Here is a 19,073-nt window from a genome sequence, read left to right as displayed (position 1 = left end):
GCTGTATTGTGTTTCTCGTTGATAAAAATGGCCATCAACTCTTCTTCCAACTTGCTTTTCTTTCAATGCAGCATGAGAGTCGGAACTTTTGAGCCATGCTCTCTTGTAGGATGACTAAATTCATGCCTGAGGAAGAAATATTGCTATAAATTCCATGTAATATTTAGTTTGACCTTTGAGAAGGTGCCAACCACAATGCTTTCCTGCAACACCATGGCCAAAAAGGCAAAAACCATTAGATAGTGGTTTTATGCACTCATATGTATGGGATGAAGTGTGTGTGTGTCTGTGTATTGTGGTTCTACATGGTTCCTTCAGAATATTCCACTTCATGAGGTTTCTTCAACTTCCATACTTTATATAGTGGTTCAAAGTTTGGCTTCTTAGGCCTGTTCAGAAATTAACTGATACCACATAAGGTACATTTGGCACAGTGAGTTTTCCAGCCTATGGGAGAATACAACTTCTTCATTTAAACCGGGCTTTTATTCTATGGGCATGTTGTTGTGCTTTGCACCAAGGACCCAGGCTTGTGGAAGAAAGTTGAGAACATACTTTTTTGAAGATAAGTATGCCTCCTTTTGCTTTCAGCCTCAATTCCTAGGAAGCATCCCTATTGGTTGAAGTCAAATTCGTGATTTAGATCTCTCTTCAACTCATGAATCTCTCTCATCATCCCTGATATCTACTGTGTCATACATACTTAAATAGTGCTTAAGACATTTCTTGACTAAGAACATGGGATCAACATAAGTTTGACAATGCCCAAACTTTAACATGGTGCTCTTAAGGATTGTTCCAGCTAGCGTGAAGTCTTTCTCAACTTATATACTTTCCCTCTTATGGGAGGACTTATTGGCTTAAGATCTTTGCCCGAATCACTTCATAGTTTGGATCAAATATTTTGATAGTGTTATAGATTCTTTTCCTTTCTACCTTTTTGTCCCTTTCTTTTACACAATGCTGGCATTTAATGGTTTTAGATCAGTTCAATTATTTCCATGATTAGTTCAGAAAAATGCTCGATTAGGGGCCCATGCCCTTGGTGACAATTGCCAGTGTTGTCCAACATTTTAGTAATAGGTCTCTCCTATCTAGGGCATCCCAAAGTTCTGAGGGCTCCACATACATAAAACTTACTGTGCTTGATTGTTACATGGAGATGACAATCCATCTCATTACCATTTTATGATTGTTGATCCAATCTTTGTATTTTTAGGATCTTGTTATTTGGTTTTGGAAGTTCTTGATAAAATATGTATTTCCTTGTTCAACCAGTCACAGTTATAGGGACCCTAAACTATGATAGATGGTTATTCCTGTCAAACTTTGTCGTGGTGAGTTGGGAATTTGAGCTTTCAGTGGTCCCATTGACACTTCAGGGACTGGGGCATTCTTTTATCCATCATGGTTCTATCTACATTTTGTCCTAGTTTTGGAATCCATCTTCTTACATGTAAGGCAGCAACTTCAAAAAATATGAGACACCCTCGAGCTACACAATGTCAGCATATTTCCTCACACACCTAGTCTTTTGGTGGACACTTCCCCATATCTTTCATTGAATGTAGTGATGAACAAATAATTGCAAAACATAGTACTTGATGCTGTGAGTGACATTCCTAGCCTATCTTAAAGTAACTCTTCGAGGACTTAAGCTAGAAAGATAAGGCACGAGCATAGTATGTGCATTGAATATTCTCAAGATTTGAACAGCATGCATTTTTCACTATCTGAGTCCTATATTCCTCATTATGTGGTCTGTTTATTAATCGGAGAGTACACCTTGCATGTTGTTTATTTCTAGAAAACAAAGTGAAATATATTCAGAGTTTTTCAAGTGTTTCCTTTTTCATATTCAGCAAGAATATAGTTCTCCATTTATTTTCTTGTCACAATTATGTACGCCTTTTTAGGTGGTTATTTTGTATCTATTTTCAAATTCATGTTGAAAAAATGTGTGAATATTTTGCAGTATCGTATCTCCAATATAAACTACAATGTAACAAGTGGACAACGGTATCCTATACCCAACAAGTTTGCTCCTGTATACATTACTGTTGGTGATGGAGGAAATCGGGAAGGGCTTGCTGGAAAGTGAGTCCCAAGTTATATAATATTCAGGGTTAATATTTTTTGGGGCTTCATTTTCCAACCACACATGTTTAGTAGCTGATATTTCTACTTCTATACAATTAAACTCATGACTGGATTGTACCATCTTTAGGTTTATGTACCCACAACCAGATTATTCTTCGTTTAGAGAAGCCAGCTATGGTCATTCTACATTAGAGATCAAGAACAGAACACATGCACTATATCATTGGAATCGCAATGATGATGGTCAAGCTGTGTCTACAGACTCAGTTGTATTTTACAACCAGTACTGGTGAGTGGTGGTTTATTATTGGTGAACACTTGTTGTTATGATTGGACTGATACTCATGTCTGCCCATGGATAAAGTTCCAGTGACCTGATTGAGGACTTACAAAACTTAGCTTGACTCAGATTCGAACTTCAGGGACTTGGCAACTTCAGTCTAAGCCTCTCGTGGGCTGGATTGGTGAATGGTTGTACTCCAAGCAAATTGGGGTCCCACTTGGGGTTCCTAATCTGATCATAATTTGAACTTCATTGTCTTCTTGTAGATTAAAATACCATTGTTTCTTAATTTTTATATTTTGAATGTATACTAAGTGGGATATGGTGATTCAGGTCTAATAACCAGAGGAGGAGAAGATTGAAGAAACATCATCGCAAGACTGTTTCAGAACTTATCTTTGCATTCTGATACTGGTGAGTGGATGGCTTGTTATTGGTATACAACAGGTATTATGATTGAACTGATACTCATGTCTGCCAGTGGATAAAGATCCTGTGATCTGATTGGGGGCTTGCACAACTCGACTCCACTCTGATTCTAACTTCAGTGACTTGGCAACTGCAATCTAAGTCTCTTGTGGGCTGAATTGGTGAATTGTTGTACTCCAAGCAAATTGGGGTCCTAGCTGCAAGTTCCTAATCTGATCATGATTTGAGCTTCATTATCTTCTTGTAGATAATTATCATGGTTTTTTAACTTTGATTTTATATATATTGAATGTATACCAAGTGGAATATGGTGATTCAGGGCTAGAAATCAGCGGCAAAGATTGAAGAAACATCATCACTACTATTTCATAAGGCATTGTGATGCAAGCAATTCAAGTAGCTTCTTGGCATATTTCAGATTGCTATTGCGGTTTTTCGGAGTGTGGGTTTCAGTAAATGATTCTGCAACTGCAATCGTGAATATTGGATAGTTCTGTTGTCCCTTTTCCTGCTAAATTAAGTTTATTGACATTGCAATTATCCTTGCGACATAATGAAAACTCTGCTTGTGTATCACCATTTTGTTTAATCTGTCATAACTTGGAGGTATATATGGAGGTGGTTTCCTTATCCAAAAAAAAAGAGTGGGAGGTCTACAATGTGATCTGTAAAACGGCTTCAGCTTACTAATGTTATGGGCTTCCGTTCAGTGTCAGAAGCATTTAAGAAATACTAGAGTTCTTCACCAACATGACAATTCAAGTATATTACCACTGAATCCTCTGTGAATCCAACTATACACGTCTTTTTTCGTTTCTCTGGTAACATTGATATAGAAGAAGTGGTTTTTGATGTGATATAAAAATTTTCAAAGGAATTTAAAAGTCAGTCCACAAGACCATAACTTCACAAGAAAACAACATTTTCCTTAAAACGATTAGTTCTAAAACGTTTCTTACTAAACAGACCATGTCAAATACATCTGCCAGATCTGATTGACTAAACGCTACATCTTTTCATGGCTTTCTACTAAAGAGTAAATACTCTTGGTCTTTCCAAAGAATAGCTCGTGTGTGTGTTCTTCTGATTGTACATTCACCAACCAATGGAAATGATCATATCAAGAAACTTGTGGACAGGTCGCCTTTCAACTTGAACATTAATCTCTCTACAGGGCAGCTGAAGTGGTCCACTTGGTTAAATTCTCTGGCTTGGCCAGCCTCATGCTGAATGAAAAATAATAGATTTGGATATGAGAAAAGAATTTTTTTGCGGGACTCGACAAAGGGATCACTCCCCACCCAATTTGACAGCACCTTTTTTTTCACTACGCCAAGGAAAACCTACATCACTGACTCAGCGACCGCATATTGGTAGGCCTCCAATTGGTAAATCCTTGTGGTCCCCTTGCTGGCGGGGAATATACCATATTAGGAAAGCGATTTATTTTGTTTTTTTTTTCGAGTTTTTAGACCTATGTAGTAAGCACATTATCCATCCTCCCTTTCCAGAATCCACAATGTCCAACCTCCAGTTGGTTTTTCAGTTGCATTGCAGCTGCCAAAATTGAGCATGCTTTAGTGCTTTACCACTGAATAAGGTCGTGCTCTAGTGGAAATCTGTCCAGGGACAAACTTTCCAAGAGTTCTTTGTCATCATGAACTTTTGTTAAAAACCTACTTAGCCACAGGATCTGCAAAGACTAGGGATGGCAGTGGACCGGGGGACAATGGGGCCCTGCCCTGCCTCACCCCGTTTGGACTGGGGATGAAGGGCATGAAACGGGGATGGACTTACGCTTTCCCCTGCCCCACCCCGTCTCAATCCCCGCCTCACCCCCGTTTGGACCGGGGATGGAGGACATGAAATGGGGATGAAGGCAGGGGTGGAGGTTAAAATCCATCCCCGTGCGGGGATGGAGGTGGGGATGAAGGTTCAGATTTTGAAATGGGGCGGGGTGGGGGCGGAGACCTTGTCCCCCGCCCCGTTCCACTGCTGCATCCCTAGCAAAGACTAACCAGTCCGGCAAAATCTAGGTATGCTCAATCCACAATAGATCAGCCCGTTCAAGCCAAGTCACAAATATCGGCTATTTTTTGAAAAATCTCACGATTTTATCATGAGATTTACCAAAACTCAAGAAAATATGATATTTTCAAGATATGGCCTGTTTTAAAAATGTCATGTTTTTATCGGGATATTATCTCACTATTAATGTGACATTTATATTTCTGCATTATTTTAAGTTGTTCCTTGTGTTTCCATATTTTCTGTATATTTAGAGTTTAGAGTTTAAATTAAATATACTGATATTTTCAAAAAAAGTATCATGAGATTTTCTTTTGCCAAGAAAATCCCAATATCAAGGTTTGTCACCCCGGTTCGGATCTCTTTTTAACTGCATGGAACAATCCAAACCTTCCCCAGTTCCAAGAGAAAGAGCCAGAAAACAAAGAGTGGTGAAAAAGAGGAAATTGCCTACACAACTGACTTCTTGGTTTAAGTGACGGAAGGATTGAATTTCAAAAACTTTAAACTTGGTTCCACATGGTTGATACAGTGATAGTGGACAGTACTGCCTCCCTCTCACATGGAGACATGATAAGGAGCCAAGTGGGAGATGCATAGCTGGGAGATTTCATCAATGGGAAAGAACCTCAAGCTGGTAAAATTTAAGTGATAAACCAACAGTTCACAGCCCAAGGACATGAATGAAAAAGACAAGTATTCGGTTGGCTCATAAATGTTGTATAAGTTGCTGATCCATCTTAATGGGGTGATAGTGAGAGAATAATGACTTCTGCATGCCTCTTTAATGCATGAATGGGGCCACGCTATCTGATATTCAATCACAGCCATCCATACCAAAACCCGTTGATAAACGTTTTACCATTGATGGTTGAAAACCATGTGTCATTATCATTGCTTTCATTTGCCTTAAGCATGTAAACAGTTTGGATTCGGGTTCGAATACAGTGGGATTTAGTATTTGAAGTCAGTTTTGGACTCAGGGTGAAGCTATACTGAATCCAGATCTGATATATATATATATATATATATATATATACTTTTTCGTTAGGTCATGTTAGGACCTTTCAAAAATCATAGTTTTAGGTGTTTTACGCAATTAGATGTGTTTATAATTGTTTGTTTATTCAATAGAAAAATTGTTTTTGATTAAACATTTTTATGTTTAAATGTGTATTTTAAAGAGGTAAAAAAAATCAATGATTAATATTTTATTAAAATTTGATGAAAAAATTTTCACATTTTTACATCAAATCAATTGAAAAAAATCTTGTTTCTTAATAAATAAGCAATGATAAACACATCTAATGGATCAAATCTAGTATAAAACACCTAAACTATAATTTTTTTATGGTCCTAACGTGACCTAATGAAAAAAGTGAAAGCACAATCCCCATTTTCATTATGTAAACAGGTCAGATTTTGTGAAACTATGAATCGGACTCGTATTCAGGTTACAGTCAGATGTGAAAATATAACTGAATATCAGTCTGATAAATAATCGGACTTGACTTTCTTTATCCAATCCAATAAAACGGACTGGAATTGATTGGATATTGGGCCTAATCCCCAGCAACTCACATCCTTAATTTGTCTTGTGCCCATTGTTGTTAGAATCAGTTTCAGAAATCGGCTTTGAATGGATCTTTTTGAATCGATTTTATTTAAAATTTCAATTAAAAAAAAAAACAAGTTATAAAAAAGCAAAAAATCAGGAAAAATATCCAAGAAAATTTCTGAAATACGGTAAATGATGACTTATAAGGTCCAATCTAATTCTAAAATATGCATTTAACGCCTAAACACTAATAACCAATAAATATCATAATTAACAAAAAAAATGAAAAAAACAAAAGGAAAAGCCATTCAGGCCGATTAGATTCTGATGTCACTTCCTGAGCCATTGGAGGCAAACCTTACCTTGCAGCATGCCTATCAAAAGGAGGGGAAAAAAAAGAAGCAGAAGAACAATTGGATTGACAGTTTTACTGAGACAAGGACATCATAGCTTAGGATCATGGAAATAGATTTAAAGGTAAATATTGATGTGCACGCCATCTAGAATGTAGTTTCTGCAAAAGTTCCAAGTTACCCACTTCTTGCAGTAAAACTTTATTGAAGTCCGGTCAATATGGTTACCAACAAAACAGATAATCACAATAAAGCCTTCTCTTCCACCACCCACAAAAGCTGCGCTCTGTCTATAGCCCCTTCTCTTTTTGACCATCGTCAAGGTAATCTCTGTGTGTCGACATTTGCCAGAACTCAGAAGCATTTGTGAACTAAAACCAAGAATTCACCTCTGTTTTCTTGATGCTTTTACACAATATATGGGAGAATAATGCCTTCATTTATGAAAAATGGGACGCATTCTCGGGGGAGTTCTTTCAAATCCTTGTATCTCAATCCTATGAATGAGCTGAAGTATTATGAAGATGGTGGCAGTGGAGAACTCAATCTGCACCTCTGCAGTTCATCTGCTGGTGAGCTCTGTGAGCATCCCTTATCTGCAGAGAGAGGCAAGAAGCCCAAAGAAGAAGGTATTGCTTGTGCCAGCACTAGTAGGAACAGTAAAAGTGGCTACACTTATAGAAGGAGAGGATTCTTTCAGAGTTCTTGCTCCACTCTTGTTGATATCAGCAAAAACAGGAACTGGGTCTTTGAAGTTAATCCAATTCCAAGCGGTTCCAAGTGTGTTTGGGACGATTCAAGTGCTGTAACTGCTCCTGCTTCATCGTGGTTCACTCTTCCTAAGAGGTACATGCCTTTGTTTAACGACCACCATCATCATCACGTCGTAGAGCATGAGTACCATCATCGAGTAACGGTGTATTACTCTATTACCGCCTTCATTATCCTTCTGAGAATCATCATCGCTGTGAAACGGAGCATTGTCCCTCATATCATCATGTACATGACAAATTTATGATGATCATGGTCATTGTCATCATTGCATAATTGAGTCAAAAGGTGCACTAAATGCAAATTTTAGAATGACCATAGCTGGTTCCTAGATGCTATTCTGTTGAGAAAGTGAACGGTTGGGGCAACAAAATGGTATTTAGTCTTCTTTTTTTTAATGGTGAATTTATTTAATCTTGATTGTAAATGTTTTGTAAGAGGGATGTTCTTGTCAAAACAGGGTAATCTCTTGGTTGAATGATTTTTTAGGAGACCCTGCACACACCTGATAAAACTATAAAACATTATGTTAGATTTAAGATTTTGGATGACACCAAGTTAGAAGACGAGATGAAATCTAAAAGCTTGTGCATACAATGTAAATATGCTTCAAAATTATCTTCTTTTGTTTGAGAAAAGTGTAAAAGTAAAACAGAGTGGTATCGGTTTTCATTGATTAGGAACAGTAAATAATGGAAGCCTGCTAAAGATATGCCAGTTAAACCTCAAACTGGAAAAATACGTAGCGGCACACGCTCTTTAACTGGTAATCAAATATCAAAATGGTAATAACTAGTAGGATATTGGAGAGAACCCAATTTCTGACATATAAAAAGTGGATCTTCATGGAGCTCAACAAAGGTATGCCGCGGATTTTATTGTTTGAATGGCAAAAACATGTAAATCATCCCTACGACACTATCAAATTTGACTAAGCATTACCTGAAATAGAACAATTTTCTACTAACAATATTTTAATTGAAGTAGAAAATGTTCATCTATATAATCTCTACACAAGTTTGATCATCCTTATTGCTCCTCTGGACTGTAAGTGATGTAACCTGTTTGATTTTACTCCACGCACACATTGTACGTTCATGGACCAATACATCAATAAGGTATACTGCTAAAATTTCAAAGGTTCTACTTGAATAATTCATCATGCCATTGAGCACCATAAAAAATTTGTGATCTTCAAACCAGAAATGTGTTGAGAGAATAAAGCACTAACTGATCTCCTTTACTCTGATAAATAGACCTGTCTATAATTATTGACCAAATTATTAAGTGATTCATTTTCAGAAGTTTGTATATTATTTTCATCTAGTCTGCTTTTTCACCCAGGTCACTACTCTATAAGCCACTTCCTGCAGATATAGGCAGTTGTTCCTGTTATATAGTTCGAGAACAGCCTGAAGGACAAGGTGGATTTTCTCTTTATACTCTTTACACTAATGTAAGTTGGACATGAGACTTGAGTACTTGATTTTTGATGTAATAACAATCACCACTCATGTGCGTATATTGTCAAACTAAACTGTTTTTTATGTTATAATACAAAAGTTTAAAGTTCCAATGCCATCCATGGTGAAGTTTCCGCTTCCATCTTGGTGCAGGTTGTTCTTATTACAAGTTTTCTCATGATTCGTACCTATTGATGAATCTCATAAGTATGCATTAATCATCAAGACCACCCTAATTCATTATTTTTAGCCGCCATTTAAATATATTCTGATACATAGACGTAAGATTATTGAAACCTGGAATAGAAAGTCTTCCTTCACAATTTCTCAAGTTTGCTAGAAGTCCTTGTTCTGGTCATACCCATGTTGAGATTTCATCATCTAAGCTTCTTTCCACTTCCTAGTAGCATGGATTGCATGATTTAAGATTTTGGAGTGCTATAGTTATGGTGCCTGCTGCAAATGTAGGAAGGTCAAGGAAGAGTAGATCGGAAACTTGCTGTCGCCTATCATAGAAGGAAATGGAGCCGATCAGAATTCATCATAGCACAAAACTCAACTGGCATCAAGTCTAGATGGGATGAAAGTTTCATTGGAACTGTAACTGCTAATTTCATGGGTTCGTGCTACCATATATGGGACCAGGTTCAGATTCTTCAGAACTTTCTCTTATCAGCTAATTGAGTTCAACAACAATAAGAGAATGAACTATTTATAGCTAAATTAACAAGTTAAAGAATTTTACTTTCATTGATTTTGGATCGTTTGAGCTGCTTGATAACTTTTTTATTTTGTTAGTTTCTTCCAGAGTAGCTTTCTAGATTCCCCACGGAAGGATTCTAAGCAACTTGTAGCAATCGTCATGTAACATTAAAACTTTCCTCATCCTTTTCTACTAGCTTTTGGTTTGACTTTCATAGGTGAATTGCATTTTTCGCTTTTGCAGTTTCTTGCCCACTATAACCACCTTTACTGGGGGTTTCAGGAGGATGCATGTCTGTATACCGAAATCTCAATCTACCCATACAAAATATTCTCTTCAGGTATATCTGCCTATTCGTGTGTGCATGCACAGTATGCATGGTTTTCTTTTTTGTTCCTTTAACTGTGATCTGAAAAATTAGTACATGACATGCAAACATTATAAAGTAAGGAGCATCAATTCTACTTCAACACTTAAGATATCATGAATGCTGGTCTAAAAGTTCAATCTTAGGTCACAGTGCTCTTATAGAGTTCATGATTTAGCAACTAATGGCCTAAACCCCACTTAACCTCAATCTCCAGAGTCTATGGGACCTAAATGATTTAATCCAAGTCTATTAAGGGAAATCTGTATCCCAAGTCGGTAGCTTTTGTCAAACATTTATTTTAAATCTTTATCTAATGATTTGATAGAACAGGTAGAGGATTCAAAGGGATTGTGCAGGGACTGGAAGAAGAACATGAACCAAGTGGAGCACTTATTCTCAAAAATTCCACACTACAACAAAGTCAGTGCTGATAATCCTTGGATGTCAAGAATTCATTACTTTTATCTGTTCATGTTATACGAAACTTTTAGTGACCTAATTTTCCTGTGTGCGATGTTACTATGGTAGCATTTACAGCTTTCTTCTGAGCTATTCACCTGTTAGTATGAATGTTTTCATAACCAACACGATATAACCTTGGTATTATTTCACTCTGACGTTCTTTTTTCTTTTTCTTTTTTCATTTCTGTCTCCAAAATTGCAATCCAATAGAACTCAAAGCAGTATGAGCTAGATTTCAGAGAAAGAAGCAGGTCAGATGTATATATACAAGCATCAGTTAAGAACTTTCAGCTTACAATGAAGGTAATTCCTAGAATTTTTTCCTTGCCAAAGCATTCGCGTAATGGTCCATTTATCGGTACCTCCAAAAGTAATGTTTTCAAGCTTAAGATTTTATGTGGCTTTTGAGACAGGAGGATAGTGGTAGGCAGTCGGTTCTTCTTCTAGGGAAGATAGGAAAATCAAAATACTTGATGGACTATAGGTAATTTGATCCCTTGTTCTTCTTAATGTTCATTGTTCTGGGGACTGAATCAAGGACTTGTTGCATTACCATGCAGGTACCCCTTGACTGGATATCAGGCTTTTGCAATTTGCTTAGCATCCATAGATTCAAAGCTATGCTTCTGTATCTGATCCATTACATACTGGATGAAGTTACTTGTCTATCTGATTTATAACACTTATTTACATGGAAGAAATTTACCTAGGTTCACACTGTTTATAATGTCACCATCTTCGTCATCATAATGGTATTGAAAACCAAGATACCATTATAGAGCAGCCATTCGGAAGACTTGGTATAAAAATGCATTCAATAGTTTAGAAGGTTATTTCTGAGAATTCATATTACCCTGCAATAGTTGAAAATGCAGCTGTTTAAATACCCATCTGACGTACTGAGCGTCTGATCTCTTAACAGCCACTGGCATCATGAAAAAATAAAAGGATAAAATAGAGAACTAAAAGTAAAATTTACAATCAGAAGTTTTCACACACACATCAGCCTTTAAAATGGACGACTTTTAGCTTATATGACCAAATTCTGAAAATATATATGGCCATCAGTCATGACCCTTGATGAAAGGTTATGAACATTGGATACATCTTTCTGTAGAGACACTTAAGGGTGAAACCTTTCTTGTGAGGGGTGTTTCTCCATGAGACAATTCTAGCCCCTCTTCAGTATCCATATAAAGACTAATTTGCAGTGATTGGAATATAGAAATATCCAATGCTTGAATGGTTAGAGGTTGTGACTAATCAGCGTCTCTGGCAATTCATTGAGTAATTGCGTACTCACTTTCTTCCACTCGGGTTCGCCCTCCAAGCAATTCCAACAAATCGTAGCAAACCAATGGGGGACTCTGCTTGTCTGGTAGGAGCAGTAAGTCACCTTGTGTTGGGACGTTGCAAGTATGAATCCCAATGGTATAGTTGTATAACTGGTAGGGGTCTTGACTAACCCCAGCTTTCTCTGTCAAAAGAAAAAAACTAATCGCAGCGAAACAAGCTACACAGTTAAATTAATTACAATCATGGCACTTCCAATTAATTAGACACCTAATAGATTCATAAGTTAATTATATTGCAAAAGGAACATCTCTTGACTAAGTGAATACAAACATGATTCAGAAAATAAAAAGGACAAATTATAACAAGAAAACTTCCTCCAAACGGCTAATGATGCCAGCTCACACAAAGACAGATTTTCTTGCATGGGACATATATTTCTGGGACTCTGCATCAAATGCACGGTAAAGATGAAATGTCCAAACCAAGATCAATAGAAAAGTGAAATATAATTTCAGCAACTTTATGAGGATAAAGGTGTATTGCCAAACCACATTGTAACCGTATGGTATCATACGCCATTCATAACATGATACAATGGATGTGGTATTAACTAGTATTCAAGCAACTGCATTGCAATGCATATTTAACTTGATCTGGACAACGACCATCATAAAGCAATATATGCAAGTATCTACAGGACAGCAAAAGAGTAATGTTGAGTATAAAACAAATTCATCTCTTGATGTACAACTGGTTATAAAAGACCATAGAACTGCTGAAGGCTTCTGACGGTAGACCATTTATCAGTCCTATAAGTACAATCAACCAGCACCATATACATACCAAATTCCAAAGGTGGTGGCCCAAAAACAAACACTATTTATGAGCCAGTAACGCGATCATGTTGAACATTGCACTCACTTGGACATCTTACATGTAAAGGAACCATGGGGAAAGAACGCCCATGGTAATGAAAGCAGATTTGTATACAATGCACAATAAAAAAGAAAACAAATAGCAGCATTACATCAACAATGTATCTAAACGTGTATCACACCCAACACTCCCACCTCCACCACCCTACACACCTCAGCTGGTTCAGGGTCACAAATAGTCCCTTGGGGTAATGATTATTGTCTTAATTTACATCAACGGACTAATAATTTTTACACCTGAAAGCGTCGAAAGAGAACTAAAATAAATAGGTCCTCCCTTTCTCAATTTTATTCCTTGACACCTGGTAGATCAATTGACTGTGATACGTCAACCATTGTCCAGGGAATATGAGACCAGAAACCAGGCAGTCTCACTATATTCCCACATATCTTCACCAGTAGCAGAAAATGCACTCTTCAGGTTGGTTGTTGACTTTAAAGGGATCAAGAGTCACGATATATAGGCTGTGGAGTCCACTTAAGGTGCAAGCGCAGCTTTCCAGACTTCGCATCGTCCAGTAGGAATTCATCCTTGAATTCTCCTTCCATTATAACCCTTGTAAGGGTCAAAATGCACCTTCCAATATAGTCCTGAGTCCAATACCACCCAGTATCAGTACACATCAAGCTAAGAAAATATCAGCAACTCAGACAAACCATTCAAATGGAGTGGTGACTAATCGCAAGGTCTTGGTTCCTGCAGAATTCTGGAAGCTAGACAACCAATATATGCTATAAGATGGAATAAAAAGAATTTTGAAAAAAATGGAAGATGGACCACTAAACTTGAAATAAGGTTGAAGATATCTAGTTAAATTCTAATCAATGAAGTCTACCATTTGAAAAGAATTGGGAGAAATATGTTAGTGACACTGGAGATTAAATTGTGAATCCAAAATTTCACATCATAGCAAAATTGGCTGATGGCACGTTTTTAAGAAGAATTAACAAAGAGGCACAAGGATGTAAACAAAGAATTCAAAACCTAGGGAGATGGAGGATATTTTTATTTTTTTATAACTATCAGAAAAATTCGCTAGATTAAGGATTCATATCTTTCGTTATGAGCATCAGAAATTTTCACTTTGATTCGAGCTTCTCGATTTGCATTACTCTCTTTGAAACGCTGGAGTTGGCCCATCATTTCTTCAACTCTGTCTGGCATCTTAAAAGCTTAATGATAACTAGGAACAGAAAACAAAAGCTGTACCTTCTTAAAGGTGTCATGATCATAGACTTCCAAAATCAGCATGTCATGCAATCCATCCTCCACAACAAAGTCAAAGGTCTGATTCCAGATAGGGTTCAGGTTATCATTCACAACCTGCACATATTGATTATTTCTCTCTCGTGAACTGACTCGCGGCAACAACATTTTTCAAAAAAATACAAAAGTGAAGTAAAAAATAAATACCCTGGTCTTATTTTTATTTTCTGTTTTCTTCAACTGAATGACAACAAAGGCATCTGTCTTTCCCAATAAATCCATCGAAGGCAAATCTTCTGCTGAAATTACGGTCACGGACAGAACACCCCTGATTATCACATCTCTTTTTTTATGTGCACCTTTCCTCTCAGCATCAGAAGTATCAGTTCCATTTGGTCCACTTTTAAGTGCCCTCTCCAATGAGGTCATTGAAAACCTTGCATCAGCAAATGGATTAGCAAGCCCATTGGTCAGGCCATAGGGACAGTAGAGAAGCTCCAATTGTACCTATCAGACAAGAATTCAAGAATAATTATGCACGTTTTGCTGTTAAAATATATGTATATATATACTTATATATATCCATATATAGTATATCTTTTGACTTTTTTTACTTTCTGTTATTCAGGGGTATTTTGGTTTTTTCCTCTTGTAATAGAATCCGTCCTCTAGGGACAGTTTTTTATCTTTTTTATTTTAGGTCTTTTTCCCTATTAACCAAGGGCTCTTTGGTCATTGCTCCCATAGAGTCATTGGGGCTCCCCAATGGTCATAAATATTTATGACCGTTGGGAGCTCCCAATGACTATGGGAACTACAAATGCCTTTCCTTTGGTGGTTGTGTGTGTATAAATAGGGCTTCAACCCCTCTTGTATTTATCAATGCTTGTGTTAAGCATTTGTTCAATAAAGCCTACAATTTGTTATATTTTGTGTTCTTGTTGTTGCCAATATTGGCTTGTGTATTGTCCCATTAGCGGACTTGTGCTTCTGCACCTTATGTGTTTGTAATCTTGCAAGCCCATAGTGGTTCTTGTTTGTATTTTCGCATATTTCCATACAGGATATCAAAGCCATAGTGCCACCAAGTAATCATGTTCCACTAAAAATTCAAAGGGATTGTGTGCTACTTCCACCATTGTCATTCTCTTCATCTTTCTTTCTCCCTCACTCAAAATGGAGCATGTGGAGTCAAAATTTGACCTTCCCTTCAAGCTAAATGGGAAAAACTACATGATGTGGTCCTCCACCATGGAGAATAACCTCAAAGAAAAGAAGCTTTGGAGATATGTGATGGGCACTATTACCGAGCCTCAATTCAACTCAAGTTCACAAAATTGAAAGTTGGTCAAGAGAAGGCTTTGGAGGGAGATGCTCGTATCAAAGCCATTGAAGATCATTATAAAAAAGTGAAAGATTTACAAAGTCGCCATGCAAGAATTCTTACATGATTCATGAACAATGTTGATCTTAAGGCATGTGTTAACATTGCTAAATTTAGAATGACGAATGAAGCTTGGTTCTTCATGAAGGGTACGTATACCCAAAAAGATTTTGCAAGATCATACTTTTTGCAAGATAAGATTAAAACTACCAAGCATGGGGACTTAAGTGCTTTAAACCCCCTATGGGATGAACTCAAGAGCCTAAGTGGATTGCTATGAAAGATGTGGAACTTAGGCGAAAACAAATGAAACAAGAGAGGTTTTTCCAATTTTTTTATGGGCTTTGTCCCGAATTTTGAGCAAGTTAGATCTTCTGTCCTACATAGATCTACACCTCTTCCCTTTGAAGTTGTCATTGCCGAAATAGTCCAAGAAGAAACTCGTCTTGGTATCAGTAAATGTGGTGATGAAGTGTTGGCAGTATCTAAGCCCGACAATAATGTGAAGACCTATAAGCCTTTATATTTAAAAAAGCAAAATAATTATAGTAACAATGATAACCATAGTAGTGGAAGAAAAATTATTATTTGTCATCATTGTAATGAGTCGGGTCACGTTAAACCAGTTTGTCCTAAGTTGAATGAAACCTTCAAATATAAGGTTGCTTCCGTTGAAGAATAAACTTTCAAGGAGGAAGAAGGCACAAGTGAAGGTAATCTTAAGGCCAAATATCTATGGCACTTCAACAAATTTTTAAATCAATTTTATCATCTACATCGAGTGTCGTCATTGCCTCCTCATCTTCTCCTGATATGTATTCTTGGATCATCTTTCCATATGACCTCAAATGAGAATGCCTTATCGGATATATGCACCAACTCAAACTTTTCTTGTGTTTCTACCGCCGATGGGACCGCCTTGAAAATTAAAAATATAAGAACTTTAGACTCAAAAGGTTTAAAAAAAAAATTGTTCCAAAAATTAGAGTTGTTCTCAAATTAAATTTAAATCTTTTTTCGGACTCTCAAATTGCTGACTATGAATGTAAAATCTAGTTTTTATTTGAGGGTTGCTTTGTGCAGGATCTTCGGTCCGAGAAGCGGATTGAGCAAGGTTATAGGAGGAGAGATCTCTACTTTATGGATTTGTTGTCCCTTTCTTTAAAATATTTTTGTAACTATATCTAAGATAAGGATATTGAAACTTGGCATAAAAGGCTTTGACATACTAGTTATTTTAAAATGTATTTTTTTATTTTGGAAAAAAAAATGTAATGAAAAAGATATGATTTGCAAAGATTGTTTCCTTGAAAAAAATGAAATTCATTTTGTTTCCTAATAGAACTTTTGTGTCCACAAGACCTTTTGAATTAGTGCATTCGGATGTATGAAGCCCTTCTTCAGTCATGTCTAAAGGTGGTTACTCGTATTATGTTACTTTTATTAATGACTTTACTAAATATGTGTGGGTTTACTTTCTTAATTTTAAATCAAAAGTCTTCTTCTTCTTTAAAGAATTTCACATAAAGTTAAAAATCAATTTCAAAGCAATATATCCACTGTTAGATCTGATTCGGGTGGAGAATACTTATCCAATGAATTTTAAAACTATTTAAAACAAAATGAGATTTGTCATAAAAAATCTTGTCCTAAAACCCCTCAACAAAATAAACTAGCAGAAAGAAAACATAGGCATATAATAGAAACCGTTAGAACTTTAATTATTTCAAAAAATATTCCCAATTTTTTTAGCCGAAGCCGTTTTAACCTCTATCTACTTGATAAATAGAATGTCATCATCCCCTTTAAAAAGTGTTTCTCCTTACAAGAAATTACTTAAAATAATATCTGATTTCAATCGTTTACGTATTTTTAGTTGTAAATGTTTTGTGCTTTTACACAAACGAGATAAGTTATCCCCAAAAGCCATTAAATGTGTTTTTATTGAATACAGAGAAAATAAAAAAGGATATAGATGCTTTGATCCCAAAAAATAATAAACTTTATGTTTCTAAAGATGTGACATTCTTAGAAAATAAAAATGGTTTTAGTGATAAGAAAGAGAAAATAGACGGGGTTTTTGTTTGATCTCTCTCCAAGAGAAGATACGAAATCATAGATGATAACAATAATGAATGCTCTAATATTGAGCCATCACCAAGTAGTGATGATATCATTACTAGTTCTTCTAAAAATATTCACCTTTATACCCGACGTTTGCAAAATAACCCTTCTAATGCCTTAGAAAAATTCTCTCAGTTTATAGTGTGCCTATAGAAGAATTGTCTATTTCACCAAATAGGTTTGTCTCTTATGATTCATTGTCTCCTAATTATAGGGCTTGCCTAATAGGGTTACATTTCTACCATGAGCTCTCACATTATAATGAAGCTAAAAATATTCCTCATTGGATAGAAGCTATGAATTTAGAATTAGATGCTCTTATGAAAGTCAAAACTTGAAAAGTAGTTATTTTGCTTTTAAACAAGAAAACCATTGGATGTAGATGGATTTTTAAAGTTAAAACTAAGAGTGATGGTACCTTAAAGATATATAAAGCTAGGTTAGTAGCTAAAGGATTTACTTATACTCCCAAGAATATGGAATTGACTATGAGAAAACTTTTGCACCTGTTACACATTTCAAACCATGTACAATATAAGACTGAAATATGAAGAGCTTTAATTTCATTTCAAATCAGCGTATGAAAAAATCGTGAATACCAAGATCGCAAGGTAAGAGTGGACCCTCGAGGATGCAACTCGACTAGCCCTTCGCTCCTGCATTACATGTCCCCCATAAAACGAGGTCAGACTCGCTAAATCTGGTAAAGCAACCCAAACTCAAACTTAAAGAAAACATATCAAGCATTTAAAGGTAAAAATATATTATTCATCCATCTTTAAGTGATAGATAAGAGAACAATGTCCTATGAGTTATTCATTTCAAGCATTCGAACATAAAGCATTTAAAAGCATTTCATCACTTAATATTCTATTCAACCTTAACTCACGTAATAAAGCATAATCTATATGCATACAAGTCATCGCATAAATATATAAATATATATGCATCGAAGACATTCAGATAATTGCATCATTTTCATATGCATTCATAATTCTTATAAACAATAGGTCAAATCACATTTGACAATTCCAACGTGAAACACATGCACATACCTTATAAATAATTTAGTTAGATATTCATGATACACATCAATCATGATACATAGGTGTGATATATTTACTCAATCAATCATAATGCAATCATTTGCAATGAAACTACGTAGGCGTGATGTATCATTCACCTAATAAGTCAAAACTAGTCATTTGTAGGCGTGATATGTCATTCACCTATACGCTAACATAAGCGTCACAATCATAACCTCATATCAACATCTAAAATCAATAAGGATCTGATTATCATATCTGAGTTCAATATATAATAATGCTATAATAGAAAAGCCAAATCTATAGATTCATAACTGGCTATATCAATCAACTCAGAAGATCATTAGAATTCATCATAACATTTCATTTATTCATAATAAAGATTTACAAAATCCACACTGAATCACCTGGTCTGGGAAATGTACAACCTCACAAGGAGTTACCGCCCTAGACGGGTGGTCTGCCTGGTCTTGGACAATGCACTTCCTCACAGAAATATACCGTCTTCACGGGCTACCCACTCTTGGACAATGCACTTCCTCACAGAGACTTACCGCTCTA

General features: G+C 36.2%; 3 protein-coding genes across 7 annotated transcripts in view; 2 read left to right on the top strand and 1 right to left on the bottom strand.

Annotated features, from left to right (window-relative positions):
• PAP26 (purple acid phosphatase 26) overlaps positions 1 to 3,388 on the top strand; it is a 45,353-nt gene extending 41,965 nt beyond the window's left edge. For 2 of the 4 annotated variants that reach the window (XM_090008402.1, XM_090008403.1), the window contains exons 8-11: positions 1,976 to 2,097; positions 2,228 to 2,389; positions 2,717 to 2,797; positions 3,132 to 3,388. In XM_090008402.1, the coding sequence (XP_089864528.1) occupies positions 1,976 to 2,097; positions 2,228 to 2,389; positions 2,717 to 2,792 (360 nt within the window). In that variant the 3' untranslated portion in view covers positions 2,793 to 2,797; positions 3,132 to 3,388. Of the gene's footprint in view, positions 1 to 1,975; positions 2,098 to 2,227; positions 2,394 to 2,716; positions 2,831 to 3,131 lie in introns of those variants that run through there. The other 2 variants (XM_090008404.1, XM_090008405.1) reach the window with 2 other exon arrangements.
• A 3,357-nt stretch (positions 3,389 to 6,745) lies between these two features.
• On the top strand, positions 6,746 to 11,208 carry LOC149835330 (tubby-like protein 8). Of its 2 annotated transcripts, XM_090008397.1 has the most exons (9): positions 6,746 to 7,597; positions 8,867 to 8,978; positions 9,454 to 9,630; positions 9,794 to 9,849; positions 9,932 to 10,028; positions 10,389 to 10,478; positions 10,731 to 10,823; positions 10,934 to 11,004; positions 11,081 to 11,208. In XM_090008397.1, the coding sequence occupies exons 1-9, from the start codon at positions 7,182 to 7,184 to the stop codon at positions 11,154 to 11,156; spliced, it is 1,188 nt and encodes a 395-aa protein (XP_089864523.1). In that variant the 5' UTR covers positions 6,746 to 7,181; the 3' UTR covers positions 11,157 to 11,208. The 2 variants fall into 2 exon arrangements, with proteins under 2 accessions (XP_089864523.1, XP_089864524.1); XM_090008398.1 differs by lacking the exon at positions 10,389 to 10,478 and having other exon boundaries at positions 7,032 to 7,597.
• A 1,300-nt stretch (positions 11,209 to 12,508) lies between these two features.
• Positions 12,509 to 19,073, bottom strand: part of LOC149835329 (synaptotagmin-5-like) — a 72,876-nt gene continuing 66,311 nt past the window's right edge. The window contains exons 11-13 of the mRNA XM_090008400.1: positions 14,166 to 14,465; positions 13,962 to 14,075; positions 12,509 to 13,342 (exon numbers count right to left, since the gene is read on the bottom strand). Coding sequence (XP_089864526.1) covers positions 13,196 to 13,342; positions 13,962 to 14,075; positions 14,166 to 14,465 — 561 coding nt within the window. The 3' untranslated portion in view covers positions 12,509 to 13,195. The remainder of the gene's footprint in view (positions 13,343 to 13,961; positions 14,076 to 14,165; positions 14,466 to 19,073) is intronic.

The sequence above is a fragment of the Nuphar pumila genome, chromosome 6, assembly GCF_984573655.1.
Source record: "Nuphar pumila chromosome 6, dmNupPumi1.hap1.1, whole genome shotgun sequence".
Classification (NCBI taxonomy): domain Eukaryota; kingdom Viridiplantae; phylum Streptophyta; class Magnoliopsida; order Nymphaeales; family Nymphaeaceae; genus Nuphar; species Nuphar pumila.
The sequence above is the reverse complement of the archived record's forward strand: the minus strand, read 5'-3'. Positions and strand labels throughout refer to the sequence as shown.

Coding starts and splice junctions, on each gene's coding strand:
- LOC149835330 (XM_090008397.1), top strand. CDS start 7,182: ATGCCTTCATTTATGAAAAATGGGACGCATTCTCGGGGGAGTTCTTTC. Junction 7,598..8,866: donor TGGTTCACTCTTCCTAAGAG/GTACATGCCTTT, acceptor TTTTTCACCCAG/GTCACTACTCTATAAGCCAC. Junction 10,029..10,388: donor ATACAAAATATTCTCTTCAG/GTATATCTGCCT, acceptor TTGATAGAACAG/GTAGAGGATTCAAAGGGATT.